We start from the raw sequence: 24,208 nt of genomic DNA on the forward strand, positions 1-24,208 counted from the left end.
GCTGCAGAGCGGCAACCTGATCTTCTATGAATCAGACCTGACAAAGTGTGGCATCGATATCAGAGCAGCCTCAGTGTACTCAGGAGTGTTCACACAGATCTTTAAAGAGGAGAGAGGACTGTACCAGGACAAGGTGTTCTGCTTCGTCCATCTGAGTGTTCAGGAGTTTCTGGCTGCTCTTCATGGCCATCTGACATTCATCAACAACGCAGACCATCAATCTGCAGAGACACGTTTCTACCAGAGTGCTGTGGACAAGGCCTTACAGAGTCCAAATGGACACCTGGACTTGTTCCTCCGCTTCCTCCTGGGTCTTTCATTGCAGACCAATCAGAATCTCCTCCGAGGTCTGCAGACACGGACAGGAAGTAGCTCACAGACCGATCAGGAAACAGTCGGTTACATCAAGAAGAAGTTCGAAGAGACTCTGTCTGCAGAGAGAAGCATCAATCTGTTCCACTGTCTGAATGAACTGAACGATCGTTCTCTAGTGGAGGAGATCCAACAGTACCTGAGATCAGGAAGTCTCTTCGCAGATAAACTGTCTCCTGCTCAGTGGTCAGCTCTGGTCTTCATCTTACTGTCATCAGAAGAAGATCTGGACGTGTTTGACCTGAAGAAATACTCTGCTTCAGAGGAGGCTCTTCTGAGGCTGCTGCCAGTGGTTAAAGCCTCCAACAAAGCTCTGTAAGTGTGGAGAAGTTTCTTCAGAATGCAGTAAATGTGCTGTTATTGACCCAAATAGAAATAATTTTCTTGTTCTGCTCATTATTCTTTATCCAGACTGAGTGGCTGTAACCTCTCAGAGAGAAGCTGTGAAGCTCTGTCCTCAGTTCTCAGCTCCCAGTCCTCTAGTCTGAGAGAGCTGGACCTGAGTAACAACAACCTGCAGGATTCAGGAGTGAAGCAGCTGTCAGCTGGACTGGAGAGTTCACACTGCAATCTGGAAAGTTTGAGGTCAGATCATGTAACTGTTTGTTGTGAAATCATTTATGTATTTCTGGTAGATTTCTTTGCTATCAAACTTGTTTTCTTTCAATGTACCTTTCATTAATTCAGCTCCTGTGCAGCACGAACAATGAGGATGGAGAACCTCATTTATGTTTGATATCATATGACTTTGATAACTGGATGTCTGTTCGTTCTCAATTCAGTCATGATTTATTGTCACGTTGACAACATACTTAGAACTGAAAAGCAATGGAACAAGAGATTATATATACCAGTCATTCCCAGAGAGGATTTTATTTGAGTTGCCAAATATATTTGCAGACTTTCGTTCATAGTCTTTAATTTAAGATCTCTATCTGCAGTACACCTTTGAGCCACATGGGGGAGCTTGTTGGTATCCAGTGGTTGATTTATAAATCAGGAGGTCTCGAACACAGAGACGGTCCTACTCCGGTGGGTCCATCCTGTGGACTGCTACAATGGTGGGGAGAAATGGACTTTAGGCCCAATGTTTTATTCACAACCACAAAAAGCAGCAGGTCAAGAAACGCTATGAAGTGACATGTTCCATCTGTCTGTCTATCAGTCCATCTCTGCTCCATCTCAGTGAGGTGAACAGCGTCACACTTAGACACACATCCTGATTGAGTTCATCATTTCACTGATTCACAGCAGAACGCCTACTTGCTTGTAGGACTTACAGTGATCATGTGCCAAAATATTTAGACATATAGACACATTTAGATTTATTTCTTGGAAATGGCTGGTGTATTGAAGTCAATATAAGTGGACGTGGATAAATAGTTTGGAATGTTAATTTATACACAGATCTGCTCTTTTCAAGTTGATTAGGCCTATTGTGAATTGGGTCGCAGTGTTATCATTTTTAAAAAGTGGGACCCCCTGGGGTGCTCCTGTAGCTCAGTTGGTGGAGCATGCGTCCCATGTACAGAGGCTTTGTCCTCACTGCAGCGGCCCAGGTTTCAAGTTCGACCTCTGGTCCTTTGCTGCGTGTCATCCCCCCTCTCTCATCCCCATTTCCTGTCATGTCTGTGAGCTGTCCTATATAAATAATCCTCCTAATATAAAGCATGAAAAGGCCGATAAATACTTTTTTTTTTTCTTCATGGGTCACCATAATAAAAGTTTTGGAAAACCTGATACTGTATCACCAAAACTCAACATTTACCATGTTATCTGTCTTGTTTTTTTTCTCTCCAGGTTCAGTGGCTGTGACCTCTCAGAGAGAAGCTGTGAAGCTCTGTCCTCAGTTCTCAGCTCCCAGTCCTCTAGTCTGAGAGAGCTGGACCTGAGTAACAACGACCTGCAGGATTCAAGAGTGAAGCAGCTGTCTGTTGGACTGAAGAGTCCACACTGTGTCCTTGAAACTCTCAGGTCAGGATTCATTATTTTATTTCATTATTTCATGTAACTTTACAATTGGAGCAGTTCTTGATCATACTCTTAATATAATTCATTTTATTTAAGAGACTCAACATTTCCCCTATGAACAATCACTTGACACAGTGGCATGAAGAAAACTGCCTTTTAACAGGCAGAAACCTCGAGCAGAGCCGGACTTAGTGGTGGGCCGCCATCTGTCTCAACTGGTTGTGTTGAGAGAGAGAGAGAGACAGAAGCCCCATTCACACTGCCTTTTCAAGGCGGGGATCTTGTGCTGATATTCCACCTCGCTGTAGAATAGAATAGATGTTTATTGTCATTGTTTCAAAAACAACAAAACATAGATAGCAGCTCTTAGTTTGACAAATAAATATAAACAAGTATAACAAAATAGATAAAAATAGTAAAATATATACAACAAGATAAATAGACACAAGATTCAAGTATGTAGGTAATATGTAGACAAGTGAGTATGTGTGTGAGGGGTGGTAGTGGAGAGTTATTGCACTGGTGTGAAGTCTTTAGAGAGTGAGGGGTGAAGGGGGGGTTGTGCATTTCACTGGCTGTGGGAAGAAACTGTTCTTCAGTCTGTTTGTTCTAGATCTGATGGATCTATATCTCGTCCCAGAGGGCAGGGGGGAGAACAGGTAATGTCCGGGGTGAGTGGGGTCCTTAACAATACAGCTGGCCTTCTTTTGGAGTCGGCCAGTGTAAATGTCTCTGAGAGGGGGTAGTGTCGTCCCGATGACACGCTCCGCTGCCCTCACCACCCGCTGCAGGTCCTTCCTGTCCTGTGTTGTGCAGCTGGAGAACCACACCATGCAGCAGTAGGTCAGGAGGCTTTCTATCGCTGACCAATAGAAGTTGGTCAGCAGGTGGTGAGCGTGCTTTAGCTTCCTGTCGGTGTGAAAGTTACAAAGGTGGAATGGGGGGACAGTTTCATTCCACCTCTGATCCTCCAACAGAGGTAGTTACACAGCCAAAACACAGGCGAGACGACCTGCGTGGACAGGAGTGTGATGTTCTGATAGTGTTCACAGTCTGACAACTTAACAGATCCTTCACTCATCAAAGCAATGATACAAACCCAATGACACCACTAATCTATTTATATATGTATGTAAAATGTGGGTCTGTCAGTCTATTCTGCACTTTGGTCCCAATTTACTAATCTCAACAACCATTGGATGGATTGCCATGAGGTTTGGTTCAGACATTCATGCTCCCCTCAGGATGAACTGTAATTACTTTGGTGATCCTCCATCATCAGGTCATCATTTTAATCTGTACAATATTTTTGTTCATGACCAAGTATTTTCAAAACTAATGGCATTTCCATCAGCTTCAGTTATACTCTGTGTTCAGTGCTGATTAGTAAATTAGTGAAAACTAAGATGATGAATATAATAAACGTTAAACCCTTAAACACAGATGTGCACTGAATCATCAGGACCCTCAGCTGATCTGTGATGTGTGTTGTTTTGTGTGTCTGCAGGCTGTCAGGCTGTCTGATCACAGAGGAAGGCTGTACTTCTCTGGCCTCAGCTCTGGACTCCAACCCCTCCCATCTGAGAGAGCTGGACCTGAGCTACAATCATCCAGGAGACTCAGGAGTGAAGCTGCTGTCTGCTCGACTGGAGGATCCAGGCTGGAGACTGGACACTCTCAGGTATGAAGAGTCCTGCTGCAGCCACAGACAGTCAGTGTGAGACTCTGTATCTCCACTGTAGATGGTTCAGTGTCGGGAGGTCTGCTTCGTTTACTCCACCTCCAGTTGTTCAGTTCAGTTCAGGAGAAAAGGCAGCATGGCAGGAAGCCAAGAGTTACAAGTGAAGAGAGGAAGATGAGAAGAAGAGATGAAGATCAGCGACCAGGAGAGTCTTGGCACAAACACTAAAGTTACACCTTTTTTTTCAGACTAGTTTAGCGCCTGTTCAAAATGTGCCTGTTTGATTTGTTGGCCTCTGGTTTTGCTGCTTGATGAACCGTCATCCAAACTCCTTCACACTCCACACTGATTGCAGAGGGTTATCAAGACATTAACATTAAATCTAATTTCCACCACGTCACCGCTGTGTTATGATATTAATAATAACAATAGACCCTCTGTGTCAGACGTCTGGTCAGAAAATACTGAACCTCAAATTCAAAGGATTTCTGTGACACATAAATGAACTTAATCACTGAATGTCATAGAAACTCTTTCCCTGAACTGGAGAATCAGTGTTTCTGCCAAAGTGCTTGACTTTGAACTTAAAATGGTTCTGACATGGATCTTTATCAACACTGGAGTAACTGCATCCTAGATCATCACTGACAAGTGTATCTGTGCCTCAGTGTGAAACATTTACAGACTGTAACAACTGTCTGTGGCGTCAGTTTAAAGTGAACAGAAGATATAAAACAGTCCAATAACAACGTTAGATGACACTAGGGCATTGACGAATACTGCATTTTAGTATTCGACGAATACTTCCCAAAAGTCGACTAATAGTCAAATATTCGCCTGTTTTTTTTGTTTGTTTGTTTGTTTGTTTTTTTAATCCATGCGGCACCGCTGCTGCCAGACCTAACCCTCCTCACTGAGTTTGCCTCTCTTAATGACCATGAAAACACATAAATACCGTTTTTACAACCTGGACCTTATTTCTAGCATAAAATACGATCATTTACTCACCCAGATAACTTTGGTGTCATTTGGTGTCGTTCGGACGAAATTAGATCCAGTGGATCGCCGCTATATCCATATAATGCGAGTGATCGGGGCACCGAAGCGCAGCCTCTATGAGCATTATCTGCCATGAAACTAGTTCATTTCACCAATATTTTGTTATGATACACTCGTGCTATTCCCCTCTGAGTCTGCCTCTTGCCTGTTATCAACATCCGGGGTCTGTAGGTTGATCTACTACCTCTGACCTGGAAGATGTCGTCTCTGAGCTGCGCGCGCACCCGTGACAGCCCGGCTTGTTTACCTGTAGCTGCTACTGCTAGTTTGATCCCGGATGTTGATAACAGACGAGCCCAGACTCAGAGGGGAATAGCACGAGCGTATCATGACAAAATATTCCTTAAATGAACTAGTTTCGTGGCAGATAATGTGTTATATAGAGGCTGTGTGTCGGTGCCCCGTCACTCGCATTATATGGACATATCGGCGCTACACTGGATCTAATTTCGTCCGAACGACTTCAAATGACACCAAAGTTATCTGGGTGAGTAAATGATAATATTTTATGCTAGAAATAAGGTCCAGGTTGTAAAAAACGGTAGTTATCCTTTAAGATCAACATTGCATGTAAATTGTGAAACAAATGTAGCAATCTCGCTATTAAACATAAAAATGTCCACAGGTTACATAAAGTTTACAGACGTTGTTTATTGAAATAACACATTTTATCCAAATTGATATTCAGAATTAACAGAAAATATAGGCTTTAAATGTGTTAAACAAAACTTAGCCTACTCACCACCACTGTGCAACGTCATAACGAAAAGTGCAAAAAAAAAAGCAACATACTGTAATCCAGTGGGCTATCAGCCTGTGCCTGCTTAACAGTTATTCGCTCTCGTCAAAGTCCTCCTCTTCAATAATCCAATTCTTGCGCTCCTGGTTTGCGTTCAAGAAAACAAGGGCATCCACATGAGCTGGGTGCAAACTTGCTCTCTGACAGGTAATTGTGTTCCCAGCCAGGGAGAAAACTCTCTCACTTGGGGTGCTTGTAGCGGGGACAGCCAGGCAGGTTCTGGCCAGCTTTGCCAGGCGGGGGAACTGCTTCTCTTTGCGGGCCCACCACTCCAGGGGGTTGCTCGTGGTGGAGATGCGGGGCAGATGGAAATATTCTTCAACATCCTCTGGACGGGTGCTGCCAGCCCTTTTTTTTTTACTGGTGTAGTTCGTCGTAATCACTTTCCAGTCTTGTTTTTTTACTCCTGGGCTCCTCTCCGATTTTGCCCACGTCGCTGTCTGCTGTGGCGTCATCGGCACCTGCAAATAAAATCACAGCCAGAGTGCTGGTCGTGTTTGAGTCCAGGGTTTCAGTGAATTTAAGTTTAGCTATTTTCAATTTTGCAAATATATTAAAGCACAGACGTGACCTCACATACGCACGCACACCACAGTATCTCTCTCTCTCTCAAATTAATAAATAATATTTACCTGTAGCTACAGGTACATCTCGCAGTAGCTGAATCAGGTGGCTTTTAACCTCCGCTCTGGTGTTCTCTGGAAGGAATCAGAGATCTTTAAATCTGGGATCCAGGATGCAGGCAGTGATAGGAACCGATCCCGCCAAGTCGTCCTCAGTGTCCAACTTGAACCTGGTGTTCAGCTGTTTTAGTACCGTGTTCTTAAAGTTGCGAGTTGCTGTTACATCCGACTCTTCAACTTTAAGCACCACATTCACCAGTTTGAGGATAACGGGGTAGATAAATGAGAGCCCGACGTGCATTTCCCCACACATGATCGTAGTTGCCTTTGCCAGCGGTCTCAGCACAGGCAGTAGCTGCTGGATTAGTTCCCATTGCGAGGCTCTCATTGACGGGGCTTTTCTGGCGGTGGATTTAGTGACAGTCTCATCTTCGAGTACGGCTTGGACAGGGATGCGCTGCTCGTTAAGTCGCTCCAGCATTGTAAAGGTAGAATTCCAGCGTCGTTCTGGAGCCTTTTCTCTTTCATATTAAGCTGGGCCTGTCGCTGCGTCAGAGCACTCGTTGCCACAGCCGAGTGGCGAAAGTGGCTGACCACACGCCTCGCCGCATCCGTGGTTTTTGCCACTTCAGCTAAATCCAGCCCCGCCTTTATCGCCAACTGTAATGTGTGTCCAGTGCAGCCGAGGTCGTGGTTGAAATCTTCACACAGACTCATCGCCAGTGTCATGCTGCTAGCATTGTCATGTATAACGCAGAACACCGTCAGGCCCCACTCACTGATTGTGTCCGTCAGTCCCTGAGCAATGTTAACAGCGGTGTGCCGCTCTGGCATTGCGCAGGTGCGGAGGACTTTTGCCTTCAGCTCCCAGGTGTCGGTGAGATAATGCGCTGTCACCGTGATGTATGCCTCCATGGTTGGAGATGTCCATAGGTCCGTAGTGAGTGAAACACTCTGATCTTTCATTTCAGTTGCTAATTTCGCTCGCAATTCATCATACTGGTGTGTGATGTTGCTCCACAGTGTCCTATGGGACGGGATAACGTAACCCGGCTCGAAAACATGGATAATGTCCTTAAAGCCATTTCCAGACACCGCAGCAAGCGGTCGCATATCCTTCACGATGAAATTCACCAACAGACCAGTTATTTTCCTTTTTCTTTGGTCGGATATCTGGCGTGTGGAGAAGTCTCTCATTGTTGTCTGTTGTTGGTGCTTCTCTCCGCTAACGTTGCCGCTGCTGCCGCTAGCCCCGGCCGGGTGTAGCTTCAAATGGTTATGCATTGTAGACGTACTGCCATGGTACTTTAGAGTAGCCTTACATATATTGCAGCTAACGGTTTATCTGTTTTGGTAAAGTATTTCCAGACCTTGGACACTTGCAGGCGAGTATTGAGAGCCGCCTCAGCCATTTGACTTTGTCTCCTTTCTCTTTTTTTTCGTCTCCTGTCTGCTGCTTGGCGCCATTTTCCTTGACGTGTTGACATCACTCACACGCACGCACACGCACACGCACACGCATGCACACACACACACTGCACTTGTCTCACATGCCCCCAGCTGCATATCTGCGGTACCGCTTTATTACAGCACCGGGCTTTTGAAAAAAAGAAAAACAAGGAAAAGACGAATACTAGACTATCACGCACAGCGTCGAATAGTGGTTTTGATAGTCGAATATTCGAATATTCGATTATTCGGTGAAACCCCTAGATGACACAAGGTGGAACATTCCCGTCACATCACCATAACAGCAGCAGTGCATAGATGAATTTAAGATGGGTCAGTGGTGCCGTCTCGGCTCCTGTCATGAGGAAACTGCTGCTCCAGCTGAGTTTGGGCTGTTTTGGGTAGTTCTCATTATAACAGCCTGCAGGGGCAGGAAGGCTTCGATGTTTTGCACCGTCAGCAAAATCAAATGACAAAAGAAAAGAAAACATTCAGTGATCAATCATCTGCTCCATTGATTAACATGATATGTGACCTGTGCAGAGCTGCAGCTCTCTACAGTAGCTGGTGGACCTCTGGTTTAATGCTGTTGTAATGTACTTCAGCCCGGCTCGTAGCTGCTGACTCAGCTTCACTTTCAGCTGTTCTGGACTCGTGTTCAGGTTCTGCTGGTGGAAATCCAGTGTTTCCTGATTTTGCTGCTTCACAATAAAAGCTTTCAAATAACTAACAGGGGGGGGGGACAAATAAAAAACAAAGATCTGAAAAAGAACATGATGGATCACCGTGCTTCTACAGTTTGATCCTTTTTTAATGTCAGTGTGACGGTCCTGGTCCTGTCATTTTTATGTATTCAGTCCATTTCTCCCACTTCCGGCAGCATTGATCCTCTTGAGTCCTTATTTTATAAGTCAGTTGTTCCATAATATGTATTTCGTCCATAACTTCCATCCAGTCTTCCTGTGACGGGGTCTGTATTGTACCATTTTCTTGTAATTGCCTTTTTACAGGCTACTCACATAATTTTCAATATGTATCTATCATCTTTCAACACAACGTTTCCCGTAATGACGCCAAGATATAATAATGTACAAGACTTGGATGCACCATAACCCAAAACTCTGCCCATAACTAAATGAACATCTTCCCAAAATTTTGCGACCTTAGGCCAGAACACATGTGAATGGTTCACATTTACATCTCCACAGCTTCTCCAACACGGCTGATTTTTCTAAATTCTTCCATTTGGCTACATAATCTTTGTCACACCAACAGATTACATGTCTAACTTGTGCAGCATGAAAATATCCCTGAAGGTTTGGCAGTGCCAAACCCCCCTTATCCTTTCCAATCCGTAATGTTTCAGACTTGATTCTCGGTCTGTGACCATTCCATATAAACCTGGAAATGGTTTTGTCCCACAGTCTGAATTGTTTTTCGGGTATCTCAATGGGTAGTGACTGAAACAGGTAAAGAAGTCGGGGTAGAACGCTCATTTTTATGGTCTCTATTCGTGAACCGATGTCTGATGGAAGGATAGCCCACCTGTCCAAGTTGCTCTTAACTTCCTTCTCCAGTTTGACGTAATTAGCTTCAAATAAATCATCAGTGTTTTGTGTTAAAGTGACCCCAAGATATTTCATTGTTGTTGCTCTCCAGTTCAGATTGTGTTTTTGTTGTATGATTTTGGATGGGGAGTAGTTGAATGTTAGGATCTGTGTTTTGGTCAATTTAAGCTTGTATCCAGAACAAAAGCCAAACATCTCTGGTTGGTTGATTAGTATGGGGATGCATGTGTCTGGGTCCTCTAAAAAACAGACCACATCATCAGCAAAAAGTCCAATGGTGTGTTCCTCTCCCCCGACCTCTACTCCTTTAAGATCTCAGGGGCTCTATGAAGACTGCAAACAAGGTTGGAGAGAGACAGCAGCCCTGTCTAGTAGATGGTCCTGAAGCTGTGCTCTCAGTCAGACTGACTTTATTCTTGTCCTTGCGGTCGGGTTTTGGTAAAGTGTTTTAATACGTCTGACAGCTTTGTCATTAAGTCCGAGTTTTTCAAGTACCTGATATAGAAAAGTCCAACTTACGCTATCAGAAGCCTTTTCTGCATCGAGGCTTATTAAGGCTGCACATTTCTTCTTTTGTAGAATATGGTTAATAACATGTAGAGTTCTCCTCATGTCGTCTTGGGCTTGTTGTCCCTTAACAAAGCAGCAGAAACACAGCGAGAACAAAAAGCAGACTGTGCAGGTGAGATTCAGAAAAGCCCTGGAAGCTTCAAACAGGAATCTGACCTCAAAAGTTCTGACGTCCAAATCCAAAAGTCCTGTAATATACAAACATGAGCACAAGCTGACATTGGATCAGACAGCAAGCGTAAGGTCGCCCACAGGAAACAGCAGCAACATCCAATAACATAAAGATGAAGTCATGAATCCAAAAAGAGGTTTGTGTGTGTCCTCACATGTTGTCGTCCTCTTTCACACACACCAACATCCTGTGGCTCTCAGTGTGTGAGGAGAGTGGCAGAGGTGAAGAGGTTCAGGAGAACAGGGAGAAGCAGGCCTGATGGACATATTGTGTTTCTGTGTATGAGTCATGTCATGTCCATGTCTGCATGCTGAAAGAGGATGTGCTGCTCTGACCCCCCTCCTCCTTTCAGGGTGGAGCCTGCTGGAGTCCGATGGTTGACACCAGGTCTGAGGAAGTGTGAGTGTGTTTTTACTTTGATTCAGCTTCACACTGTGACATCACTCAGTCACATCTGTGATGTCATCACCACACTGATGATACATTAATAACTGCAGCTGTGTTGTGTCTTTTTCTCTCCATCAGATTCCTGTGAGCTCACAGTCGACACAAACACAGTCAGCAGAGAGTTCAAACTGTCTGACAACAACAGGAAGATGACACGTGTGGAGGAGGATCAGTCATATCCTGATCATCCAGAGAGGTTTGAGACCAGTTGGCCTCAGCTGCTGTGTAGAAGTGGTCTGACTGGTCGCTGTTACTGGGAGGTCGAGTGGAGAGGAAATGTTTCTATATCAGTGAGTTACAGAAGAATCAGAAGGAGAGGAGGCAGTGAATGTGTGTTTGGACTGAATGATCAGTCCTGGAGTCTGAGGTGCTTTAGTGATGGTTCTTACTCTGTCTGTCACAATAACAGACAAACATTCATCTCCTCCTCCTCCTCCTCCTCCTCCTCTGGTAGAGTAGCAGTGTATGTGGACTGTCCTGCTGGCACTCTGTCCTTCTACAGAGTCTCCTCTGACTCACTGATCCACCTCCACACCTTCAGCACCACATTCACTGAACCTCTTTATCCTGGATTTGGGCTCTTGTGGTCCAGTCCTGGTTCCTCAGTGCGTCTGTGTGGTGTTTAGTCTGCAGAGTCTCCTCCTGTCACAGAAACATTGTCAGTGCTGAACAGTTGAGTCTGTACAGGATCTCAGTCACATCAATCTTTCAGCTTCTTGTAATAAATTCATCAGTGAACTTTGTACAAAATGATTCAAACTGATTGTAAAGATTGATGGTTTCCTCGTCATCAATGATTCTGTTCTGCACATTAAAACTGAGACATCACTTCACTTTGTTCTGCACTTGTTGTATTTGACAGTCGTCAGCATGAAGCTGGTGACTCACAGAAGGACTTTAACAGGCAGCCGCTGTAAAGACTTTAAAACAGGCGTAACGTGCGTCTCCTTCTGGTCTGAGTCAGCAGTCGTGCAGCAGGATGTTGAATTAGCTGCTTTCATAATGTTTCTGTGTGAGTGTCACGTGTTAGCTAGCTACAGGCTGCAGCTAATGTTAGCTAGCTACACACTGAATGTTGGCTAGCTACATACTGAATGTTGGCTAGCTACACACTGAATGTTGGCTAGCTACACTGTAAGCTATGTATAAAGTAGATACACTGTTAGCTAGGTGTAGAGTGGCAACATTGTTAGCTAGGTGTAGAGTAGAGAAACTGTTAGCTAGGTGTAGAGCAGAGGCACTGTTAGCTAGGTGTAGCGCAGAGGCACTGTTAGCTAGGTGTAGAGTAGAAACACTGTTAGCTAGGTGTAGCGTAGAGGCACTGTTAGCTAGGTGTAGAGTGGCAACAATGTTAGCTAGGTGTAGAGTAGAGAAACTGTTAGCTAGGTGTAGAGTAGAAACACTGTTAGCTAGGTGTAGAACAGAAGCATTGTTAGCTAGGTGTAGAGTAGAGAAACTGTTAGCTAGGTGTAGAGCAGAGGCACTGTTAGCTAGGTGTAGAGTGGCAACATTGTTAGCTAGGTGTAGAGTAGAGAAACTGTTAGCTAGGTGTAGAGCAGAAGCACTGTTAGCTAGGTGTAGAGTAGAAACACTGTTAGCTAGGTGTAGCGCAGAGGCACTGTTAGCTAGGTGTAGAGTGGCAACATTGTTAGCTAGGTGTAGAGTAGAAACACTGTTAGCTAGGTGTAGCGCAGAGGCACTGTTAGCTAGGTGTAGAGTGGCAACACTGTTAGCTAGGTGTAGAGCAGAGACACTGTTAGCTAGGTGTAGAGTGGCAACATTGTTAGCTAGGTGTGGAGTAGAGAAACTGTTAGCTAGGTGTAGAGCAGATACACTGTTAGCTAGGTGTAGAGTGGCAACATTGTTAGCTAGGTGTAGAGTAGAGAAACTGTTAGCTAGGTGTAGAGCAGAGGCACTGTTAGCTAGGTGTAGCGCAGAGGCACTGTTAGCTAGGTGTAGAGTAGAAACACTGTTAGCTAGGTGTAGCGTAGAGGCACTGTTAGCTAGGTGTAGAGTGGCAACAATGTTAGCTAGGTGTAGAGTAGAGAAACTGTTAGCTAGGTGTAGAGCAGAAGCACTGTTAGCTAGGTGTAGAGTCGAAACACTGTTAGCTAGGTGTAGCGCAGAGGCACTGTTAGCTAGGTGTAGAGTGGCAACATTGTTAGCTAGGTGTAGAGTAGAAACACTGTTAGCTAGGTGTAGCGCAGAGGCACTGTTAGCTAGGTGTAGAGTGGCAACATTGTTAGCTAGGTGTGGAGTAGATAAACTGTTAGCTAGGTGTAGAATGGCAACATTGTTAGCTAGGTGTGGAGTAGAGAAACTGTTAGCTAGGTGTAGCGCAGAGGCACTGTTCGCTAGGTGTGGAGTAGAGATACTGTTAGCTAGGTGTAGCGCAGAGGCACTGTTAGCTAGGTGTAGAGTGGCAACATTGCTAGCTAGGTGTGGAGTAGAGAAACTGTTAGCTAGGTGTAGAATGGCAACATTGTTAGCTAGGTGTGGAGTAGAGAAACTGTTAGCTAGGTGTAGCGCAGAGGCACTGTTAGCTAGGTGTGGAGTAGAGAAACTGTTAGCTAGGTGTAGCGCAGAGGCACTGTTAGCTAGGTGTAGAGTGGCAACATTGTTAGCTAGGTGTGGAGTAGAGAAACGGTTAGCTAGGTGTAGAGCAGAGGCACTGTTAGCTAGGTGTGTCATATACGGCAGTATAATTGTGCTTGCGCATATACTAGGTCTTATACGGTAACGTGACGGGGTGTCCGCCAGGAGGCGAGTTTTGTATATATACCTGTGTGTTGACCGCTTTTCAATAAAGCTACAGCGAAACTGGAGACGCCTCCTTCACAATCATCTGCTATCCAATAACACTGATAAAGAGAAAGTGACAGTAACATCCTCGCCACGCCCCTCACTGACCACAGAGCGATCCATATAAGCATCCAGTTTAGTGCGTCTAATACAATCCATAGATCTGCTGCTGGATTTTTGATTTGATTTGATTTTTATTTATTTAAGTGTCATGCACATCTTTTTGTGCCCAGCCCGCATGGGCTTACAAGACACTCATTATTTAAATACATTCAAAGATAGCTTTGGCGTGTCATTTTGGAGGAGAGCGAAAGAAAATTACCAAACAAAACAAACAAAGAAGAAGAAAACAAAACAAAACAAAGCAGAAACAAACAGAGCACAACAGATCAGGAATAAACAAACAAGCTTCCAGAATATAGAACAGCAAGCAGCAAACGTGGGATTTACGTGGGATATAAAACACCCTGTCTTAATTTCCAAGCTCCATCAATGAATCTGGCTAGAGCATAAATGTCCTCGTTAAAAAGCCAACACAACATATCATATTCAGACATCCAGAATAAGTCTGGGTTCTTCATCTGGGCTTTCTCATACAGGGAATGTCTCACTTTATCATACAGAGGACAGTGGAAGAGAAAATGCAACTCGTCTTCAACAGTGCCAAGGTCACACAGAACACACAAGCGCTGCTCTTCTGTACCCTTGAACCTTCCTACTTCAACTGCCAAGGGCAAAGTGCCACATCTCAGTTGTGCGCAGAGGGACCTCTGTCTCCTCCCCAAGTCTAACATTAAATATGACTCCGTACAATAATTGTCTTTGATTTGAACATAGTTTCTAAGTTTAGGTTTCCTCCAGATCTCCTCCTTCCATTGTTTCTCATAGAGATTAACTAACTTTTGTTTAACTTTATTTACATTGCATTGCAAATTATTGGCGAAGACATAATACAACCCAGGGAGAGAGAATACTGCAGATGCATCTCTGGACCAGGGAAAATTGTTGGCTCTGTCCCAGTTAAATATCTTTTTGGTCAGCCTTTCATCTGACATCTGAACTAATCTATTCCACAGCCGAACTATTTCACACCTCTGCATTACCAGACGTGGTACCCAGCCGGTGTCCCCCTCTACAGCACATTTGGCAGTGAATTTATGAACACCAAGGTAACATCTCAGGGCTCTGCTCTGGATAGCATTACTCTCAGGTGACTCCCCAAATCCCCATACTCCAGCCGCATAAAGTAAAACTGAGCCTACCATTGACTCAAAAAGCTTGGAAAAGGTTAAGAAACCAAGCTCGGGACACATTTTAATTTGATTCATTATTGACCCTAACGCTCTTCCAGCTGACTCTGCCAGTATTTTCCTTCCCTCTGAGTTGTTCATATATTCATTAAAAACAAAACCAAGATACTTATAAGAAGAAGTAAACAACAGGGGCGTTGACCCTAACTGAAATATATGGCTACTTTGCTGCACATAATTATTTCTGAAATGCATAATTTGTGTTTTTTCATTATTAATAGTAAGTCGCCACTTAGTACACCATAAACTCATAATATTTCTGTAAATTAATTTCCCCCTCGGCAATCAGCAGAATATCGTCAGCATATAACAAAATACTTAAATTTAATTCACCAACACTTATACCAAGCTTAGCTTGTTTGATTTCTTGTGCCAAGTCATTTATATAAAAAGCAAATAAGGTTGGGGAAAGGACATCTCCCTGCTTAACTCCAAAAGGAGTAGGGAACCATTCAGTCCTAAGATTATTTAGCTGAACACAAGCAACTGGATCTTTATATAGGGACTTTATCGCATTATAGAATTTACCCCCAACACCAGCAGAAATTAATTTATATTCCAAAAGGTCTCTGTTTATCCAATCAAAGGCTTTCTGAAAATCAACAAAACAAGCAAAAGTCTCTTTATGCTCTTGTAATCTTGCTCTCACAATAGAGGATAAAACATAAACATGGTCGATACATGCCCTATTCTCCCTAAAACCATTTTGTTCATCCACCATCAAAACCCTAGACTCCAAAAAATTATTTAGTCTGTTGTTCAGAACACCTGAATATAATTTATACACTGTACTTACCAGGCTGATGCCTCTGTAATTTAAAGGGACTCGGGGATCAGCCTTTACAGATTTGGGAATAGGTTTGATGATAGATTTATTCCAAACTGATGGAATAATGCCTTCCTGAAAACATTTCTGGAATAAACCATGTAAGAGCCATAACATATTGGGAGATTTAAGAGCCTCATTAGGGTCATCAACTCCAACAGCTTTATTTAATTTAGCTTTATTGATAACTTTCTGCACCTCCTCTAAAGTAATGTCATTATTCAATATATGATCAGAACAATACGCTACATTATTCATATTCTCCAACTCACATTTCAATCTACACACTTCATTTAAAAAATGGTCATTTAACGGTGTGAGATTATTGCCTGCATATAGATTACAGTAATCCCTTTCCCATTGCTTGAGTATTAAACCAATTTCAAAAGAAGATTCACCATCATCCTTTAAAATTTCAAGTGGAATGCATGTACTCTTTTGAGGTCCAAGTTTATTTATTTATTTCCAAAATTGCTGTGAGTTTCTGCTTTGTAATTGCTCTACCCGCAAAGCCTGCCCTCTTCTGAAGCATCTTTTGTAATACCTCAGCTTTCTATCAAAATTAAATCGACACATTTTAAATTCATCTCTCAAAATCCTTTTCCTATATTCCTCCTTACATTTAAGAAACAGTTTTTCAGGTGAACGCAATTTTTTCCGTAATTCATTTAGCTCAGTATTCCAATATGGATGCTTCGTTCTCAGACACTTCCTCTGGCCTTGTTTTTTAGATGTTCCACTCTTATCCATCTCCTTGTACAGCAGATCACAGAAACGATCATAACACAGGTTAACATTATCTTGTTTTTCCCGGTCCACTTCCGGACAATGTAAAATTTCAAGGAGAGCCTTACAACACATCTCAGGAGATAAAAATTTCACAGGGGAATTTCTGTTTCGTCTCTTAGCCTTCAACTCAGAATGCGCACTTTGAGGATTATTAATTGGGCTCCCCGTTTGAAATCGTAAACACAAAGTAGAATGATCTGGCAGTCTACTGCGCCCATCAATCAGGCTAAGAGCTTGCTGTCCAGCCATCGCAACAAGGTCGGAGGGAGTATAAACATTAAATTCAATACATGTATTTATGTCAACATGTGGTATCACAATATAATCCACTACAGCCTTTCCTCTGACAGAAGCAGAAGTAAAATGATCATTCTCAGGGTTTAACCTCCCGTTAAGCACACAGCATTTTGAGTCATTCAAAAAATCATGAAAACTTCCCCATGACTGTTCACACCTGTGTCCAAATTCACTCTCGGCAGAATATCATCTTCTTCCACACAGTCTCTCAGGTCTGCGGTGCGACTATTAAAGTCACCGCAGACATAAACAGAATCTACCTCGGATGAATAAATCAAGGCTATAAGGTGACTGAAAAATAGATCAGCATTTCGGCCCCATATTGACATTTCTGGTGATAAATAGCAAGAAAGTATAATGAAAGCATAGTCTGACAGACGATGCTTAAAACATAAACAAAAAATTCCATCATACGATTTATCTGCTATGTTAACTTCAAACTGGTCAAAGATGGTGTTCTTAACAAAAAAGCCAACACCACCGGAGGCTTTCGCAGCTTTCCTACGGGCGGTGCGGTTTTGACCAAACCATATAAATCCATCCATTTCGGGTACATGGCAAGATAAATGGGTCTCGTTCAGACAAATAATATCTGGATCGAGACAACGGAGCAGTACTTTCCTAAGTTCACAGTTATGTTGAGTCCATCCATTCACATTGCATTGAACTAAACGATATTGTTCATTTGCAGGCTGGGCATGTTTACCTCAGACCACACTGAAGACCCTCACCTAGCAGATCTTTTACCTCAGCCATCAGATCTTCATTTTCCACCTGTGGTAGCCCCACGATGATTAGTGAGAAGTCCGGGTCAAACGTGGATTTTCTCTGCGTGACTTTGTCAGCTATTTTCTGCTCAATCGTTTCCATTCTGGAGCTGAGAATCCCCACTTCCAGGTCCAGATTAAGACTCATTTCCTTGACCGTTTTCTCCAGATCTCTTTTCATCGCGGCTTGATTCTCAGTGATTAGTTTCTCAAGCACCCCGCGCAGTGTGTCAGTTTTGCTGGTGACGTGTTTTTCCAGCCCACACTTTATGCGGTCCACCTTCGCATTGTGTAAATGAGAGGCTTTAACTTAAAGTGTAACTAAACCCCCAGGTTTTGGCTGAGGTGCATCTGGGCCGGAAATTCAAAAAATGCCTTGATTGTGGGCGGGGCTCCAGGAGCAGTTAAGACACGCCCAGTCACTCTGTGCAGCCTCCAACAGAGCACAGAGGGGCGGGGCCAACAGTGGTGGCTCGTGATGTAAGCTGCCTCCAAAACTCATCGGCCTCCATCTCAGCCAATAGCAAAATTCGATTGGAATAGCCGGGTTTTACCCATAGAGGGCAGTCACTCTTACATATTTACAACAAAATACACCAAATTGAAATACTTTGACTAAAATGTCAAGAGTTGGACCAGAACACATCAACAACACTACTTCATACCCAAATACATTTGTTTTCAGCAGAAAAAAGTGGTTTGGGGGGTGTTAAAACACCCACATCCCCCACGGGTGCGACGCCCCTGAGCGCATCGCTCCCTCTCCGACTGCAACATCACCTGAAATAAGATGTTGATAATAACAGTGGAAAAACGGCGGCTGACTAATGCAGGTAACTGGATCAGGTAACATTTAACAAGCAGGGGAAAAATAGTCAATATTCTGGAAGAGCATCCTTAATATTGACTTTTCCAGATAACAGCAGGATATTGTGCGTTTCATTTGTGCTCATCAGTTATATAATTGTTTGGATCCATTCTCCCAATTAACAACTCATATAAGATACTTGAGTGGTATAAACTTCACTGATGCATTCATATTACACACTTTATACTACTGTCCAACACGGGCACAATGAAGTGGACATGCCCACTCTTGCTGCTGTTTGTAGAAGAAGAGAAGGTCCCGTTCCCTGTCCTCCTCAGAGTCCCTGACATCCATCTTCATCCTCAGTGGTTTCCCAGATGCAGATTGTCTTTGAAACCTTTGGCAGCTTGAGCTGGTTCTTTAAGAAGCGTCCGTTCTAGACAACAGCAGCAACAATAAAGTCATCTGCTCCAGAGAGACGTGTTGTGAGCTGGCATGTTACCTGCAGATCTCCTCTCAGTCTACAGAAGAGGAGGAAAGTTACGTCCATGTCACTGACAGACATGAGACCAACATCTCCACAATCTGTCACAAAGCTGAGTCGACATAAAAACAGTGAAACAGCCTTCTGAACAAGAAGGAAATGTGTTTCACAGTTAGAATAAATAAGTTGTTGACATGTTGTCCTGCACCTGGCACGCTGTATCAACACTGGGGCCAGCAGGGGGCCGAGCCTTCCACCTGATTTTTAGCGGTTGCCAATAAAGTTTTGTTTGATTGCATCAATCCATTATCTGGAATCAATTTGACTTGATGTGCAGGTTAACCAATCAGGTGTTAGGATCCGCCCACCGACTTTGATTTAATGTTCATTTCACATTTAATTAATTATTTAATGGTGTATTTATTTATTTATTTATTTATGGCACTTTTAGTCCTCCACACTAAACATGCATGGAGGCTGAGAAACCAACCTGTGTGAGGAGAGGAGGAAACACTCCTCACAGGTGTGCTGCTGCTCATGTGTGTGTGTTCACCCTGTTATAAGTCAGAGCAGCATCAGAGTGATGGTGAAGCTGTTATCTGAAGGTAAAGCAGTGACATGATGTTGCTTTAAGTTCTGTACTGCTTTCACACACAAACGTCAGCTGGGAAACTGCCTGGTCTTTGAGCCAAGATGGCTGCCTGTGTGAGCAGGCAGAGAGAAGCTGTGGTTTGTCCTGGTGCTTTGAATGATGACACTGATAAGAAGGTGAGTTCAGTCTGACCTGAGGTCTGATGTGTTTCACAACAGTCAGGACTTTTATTGATGTGGAGGGGAAGGCAGCACAGGGTTGAGCACTAGGACCCAGCAGGCATCAGGGCGTGTAAACAGAGTGTGAGAGCTCACCTGGGCTCCTCCTCCTGTGATGAAGCACACCTGAGAGACCGTCAGCAGCTGAGGACGGACTGTGTTTGTTCTCACCTGCTGCTTTCAGTCCTTTAAAGGTAAGATATGATTTAACTTTACATAACATTCAGCTAACGAGCTAACATTCAGCTAACGAGCTAACATTCTGACCAGAGTGAAGAAACAACAGTGTTGACGTCCTGTCAAAGACGTCTCTGTCTCTGTCCGTCCTGTCTCCTAACAGCACTCTGTAGCTCAGAGGTGACAGTCTGACAGCCTGTAGTTTCAGCTGGAGATGTAAAAGCAGCCAGTTCACTACTGAGTCTAACAAGTCAACAAGATAAACTCACTAAATGTCAAGAAAGGAAATATTCTGACACCTATTTTCCTTCTGAACACAAAAAAAGTTTCTCTCTGTGACTGAACTGAGACGAGTTTAATCGCCTTGTGAACTCATCGTCAAACACACTTTATTCAAACTGGACCTGAACTGAACCACAGTCACAAACACTAACATGTAACTTTACTGTGTGTTTGACGAGGAGATCATGTGGATCAACAGCACAGCTCCATGTGTTGTTAGCTGATGAACACTGTCTACATATAAAACACTGTGACTTTATAGGACTGCATGTTAAATGACAGATGAGCTGACATGTTGTTAATGTGGTTTAAAGGGTCAAGTGAAGGTAAATCTGCACTCTGACACACAGATGTTGGACTAATTAAAGTTTAATTTAGATAGATAGTTAACTTTATTAATCCCTGAGGGGAAATTAGGTTACCATAGCAGCACGTACATTGAAGTACAAATATAGAAACAATGAGAAACAATAAAGTAATAAAATGCTTAAGTAGTTATGAAGTAAAATAAAATGCTGAGGTATCGAGGAGTAAAGTGGAACATAAGGTGATTAATTTAACTGACAGCAGCCGTTCAAATAGTGAAGTTCAACAGGATTCATGAACCTTTTTACATGTTTTCTACGAATCAAACGTTCAAATGAACTGTCCGACTCATTTCTTCTGTTTTCTCTTCAGAGGAGCTGAGCAGCAGTGACGCCATTTTGAATGTTTGTTTCCTCAACCGTCACTGTGAAGACAACTGAAGTCAGAAGTGAAGTCGTGCCAACAAACCAAGGTAACAAGGTTTGTTTTGTCTTTTGATCTGATTCATTCTCCTGCCTGATGACACATTCAGGTGCTCTTTAAAAACCTGTAAAACAAGTCGTTGTCACTGTACAATCTAATCTGACGTGTTTCACCTGTTTCAGCATCTGATGAACAACAGAGTTCATACAGACACTGATGTATTCAGGCTGATGACACGTGATGGTGATCAGACAATCAGAGGCCTTGAATGACGAACATGTTGAAAACAGAGACAGGATACAACCAATCAAATCACTGCTGAAGTGAGAAGAAACACTGTCAGACCAAATGTAAAGACTCAAATGTACAAATATTATTACAAAGTACATTAATTAATTCTTGTATATTTCTAATAGCTTTAAAAAAGTTAAGCATCAGCTCTTAATGAACATCATGAACACCTTGATCTACGGAGCCTAAAAAGTTTTCACCGTCTTGGATGTTTCACACTTTTACTGCTTTTATAAATGGAGTCATGATCAAAAGACAAAACAAAACCTCTTTACTGTCAAAGTGAAAACAGATTTCTACACAGTGATGTCAATGAATTAAACATATATAATGTAAAATAAGTGATTGTATAAGAGTTCAGCCCTTCAAGTCTTTGGCTCGATCGCAGCACTGAGTCTGTGTGGAGTCTCAATCAGGCTTCAACATCTGGACGCTGCAATTTTACTCCTTCTTCTTCGTAAAACTGCTCCAGCTCTGTCAGGTTGAGGGGATCAGGTGTGAACAGTACTTTTCAAGTCCAGCCACATGTTCTCTAGTGGACTGAGGTCTGGGCTTTGACTGGGCCGCTCCAGAACATTCACCTTGTTGTCTTTAAACCATTTCTGTGTAGCTTTCTCTGTTTGCTTCGGGTCATTGTCTTTCTGGAAAATAGATCTTCTCCCAAGTCGTAGTTCTCTTGCAGACTGGATCAGGTTGTCCTGCAGGATCAGGGTTAATCAGTTGAACCCTCCACCTTTACAAGCCTTCAGGACCTGCTGCTGAGAAGCATCTCCACAGCCTGATGCTGCCACCACCATGCTTCACAGTGGAGATGGTGTGTTTGTGGTGATGTGCAGTGTTTGGTGGTCCTTCTTCCAGTGGACCTTGGAGTCTCTCACATGTCTGTGGATGAACTCTAGTGGAGATTTAATGAGCTTTCTTCAACAGTGGCTTTCTCTTTGTGACTCTCCCATAAAGCTTTGACTGGAGAAGAACCCAGCAACAGTTGTTGTATGCAGAGTCTCTCCTATCTCAGCTGCTGAAGCTTTAACTCCTTCAGAGGAGTCTTAGGTGTCTTGGTGGCTTCCTCACTGGTCTCCTTCTCCCACCATCACTCAGTTTGTGAGGACGACCTGCTCCAGGCAGATTTACACGTGTCATAGTCCTTCCATTTCTTAATGATGGAGTTAACTGAACTCTGGGGGATGTTCAGTGACGTGGAAATGTTTTTGTATCCGTCCCCTGACTCGTACTTCTCAGTAACCTTCTCACAGAGGTGCTTGGAGTGCTCTGTTGTCTTCATGGTGTAATTGTAGCCATGAATACTGATGAACAGTGACTGGACCTTCAGACACAGGTGTCTTTATACTACAGTCACTGAGACACATTCACTGCAGTCAGGTGATCTCAAGTTCACTAAGTGTGACACTACTAGCACCAACTGGACCTCTGTTGAAGTAGGTCAGTCACAAGGGGGTGAATACTTAAACAGTCACTTATTTTACATTATATATTACTAATTTATTGACATAACTTATTTTCACAATAAGTGTGGACTCATTACAGACAACGCAATCACTAAAATGATGACATTTAGCTCAAAAACTCACAACTAACAAAGTATTTGCAGTACAGCTGTAGGATATTACAAGGTCCATCAACGTAATAGAAGTTTTTACTTCTTTTTTCCTTTTTCATGAAAATCCAAGAAACAAGTGAAGTTCAACAGTGTTGTTTTGAGACTTTGAGTCGACCGTCACTGTGAAAACAACCAAAGTTAAAACTGAACTGGTGCCAACAAACCAAGTCGACCTGTTTGTTCAGATGAAGGTTTGTTAACTTGTCGTCAGTTATGAAACGCAGGAAAACCAGTTTTCATTGTCGGCTCTGATGCAGCATGTAATCTGTAATGTTACTAAAGTTATCAAACAGATGTAGTTGAGTAAAAAGTAAAATATTTGCCTCCAAAATGTGGAAGAATAAAGTTGCAGTGCAGAACAGACGGATCAGGAGCTGCAGTGTCCGGCTCAGCAGGATAGACTGACGAGAGAGAAGCTGCAGGCTGGAACATGAACTAATGTTTACTGCTCAGTGTCACGGTGCTTTCTCCTCTTCTGGTGACCAGAAGGATCCTGATGAGATGAGAGGACGAAGCACAACCTGCCATCAAAGCTTTAAACAATTACACCTGCATTCACACGAGGGGAAGACGTGTTGCATCATTTCTGGGGCCCAACGCAACTTAAATAGTCAGAATGCAGCGTCGTTGTAGGATCATTGAGGAAGATGTTTTTCAGCACAGAACTGACTCGTGTCGTCCTCCGTGGAACATTGGACGCTTTATTGGTTAACATCTAAGAACTTTTGTTTTATTCACTTTCAGTTGTGTTGATCTTAAAGTTGTGTTTTCATGTTTTCATCTTTCTTGTACAGTGTTTGGTGTCATGAGACGACAGCTTCATTTCAAGAAGTAACAGCTGGTGGAACAGAAGCTGATGGAACATGGAACAGATGTTCAGCCGTTCACATCTGGGGACAGAAGGACGTGTAAGCAGAGCACCACTTCAGAGTTACATTAAGTCCAGCCCACGGAGCAGCAGCAGGAGCTCTGACTGGCCAGACTCTACTGCTGTGTCGGCCAATCAGAACTCCTGTTGCTGCTCTGATACATGTCTTTTCCTTCAGGTTGATAATGCTGCCTGACCTTATCAGTAAGCCACGATGACAAAAGGGGACCTTTTAAATACTCTAAAGCATTTAACAGAAAAGCAATTTGAGGAGTTCAAATGGCATCTGGAGCAGCCTGGACTCCTGGACGGCTACAGATCCATCGCAGTTGCCGACCTGGAGAATGCAACAAGATGGCAAACAGTGGACCTGATGGTGAACAACTATGAACTTCATGGAGCTGTGGAGGTGACCAAGAAGGTTTTAGAGAAGATACCCAGGATTGACCTGCTGCAGAACCTGTCAGAAACCAGCTCAGGATCAGAAGGTCAGTCAGTTTTATATTTTTGTACTTTCAGAGAAAAGACAGCCGGTGGAAACTGGTGACACAATACTTGTGAAGGAGCAGAGTCTCAGTAGGGAAGCTCATTGAATTCACCAGAGAATAAAATTAACTTGTTTTTATGAGAAAAGGTTGA

The 24,208-nt window shown here is 43.3% G+C and overlaps 3 protein-coding genes across 3 annotated transcripts in view; all 3 read left to right on the plus strand.

Annotated features, from left to right (window-relative positions):
* Positions 1–24,208, plus strand: part of LOC311253452 (uncharacterized protein) — a 298,131-nt gene that overhangs the window by 160,097 nt on the left and 113,826 nt on the right. The window lies entirely within an intron of this gene.
* LOC311252934 (NACHT, LRR and PYD domains-containing protein 3-like) overlaps positions 1–24,208 on the plus strand; it is a gene marked incomplete at its 3' end in the record, with an annotated part of 46,301 nt that overhangs the window by 5,612 nt on the left and 16,481 nt on the right. The gene's annotated exons all lie outside the window — the stretch shown is intronic.
* On the plus strand, positions 9,797–11,337 carry LOC311252935 (neoverrucotoxin subunit alpha-like; the record flags this gene model as incomplete). Its single annotated transcript, XM_084346599.1, has 2 exons — positions 9,797–9,866; positions 10,790–11,337. The coding sequence occupies 2 exons, from the start codon at positions 9,797–9,799 to the stop codon at positions 11,335–11,337; spliced, it is 618 nt and encodes a 205-aa protein (XP_084202725.1).

Source organism: Pagrus pagrus (assembly GCF_965226575.1).
Source record: "Pagrus pagrus genome assembly, chromosome: 24".
NCBI lineage: Eukaryota > Metazoa > Chordata > Actinopteri > Spariformes > Sparidae > Pagrus > Pagrus pagrus.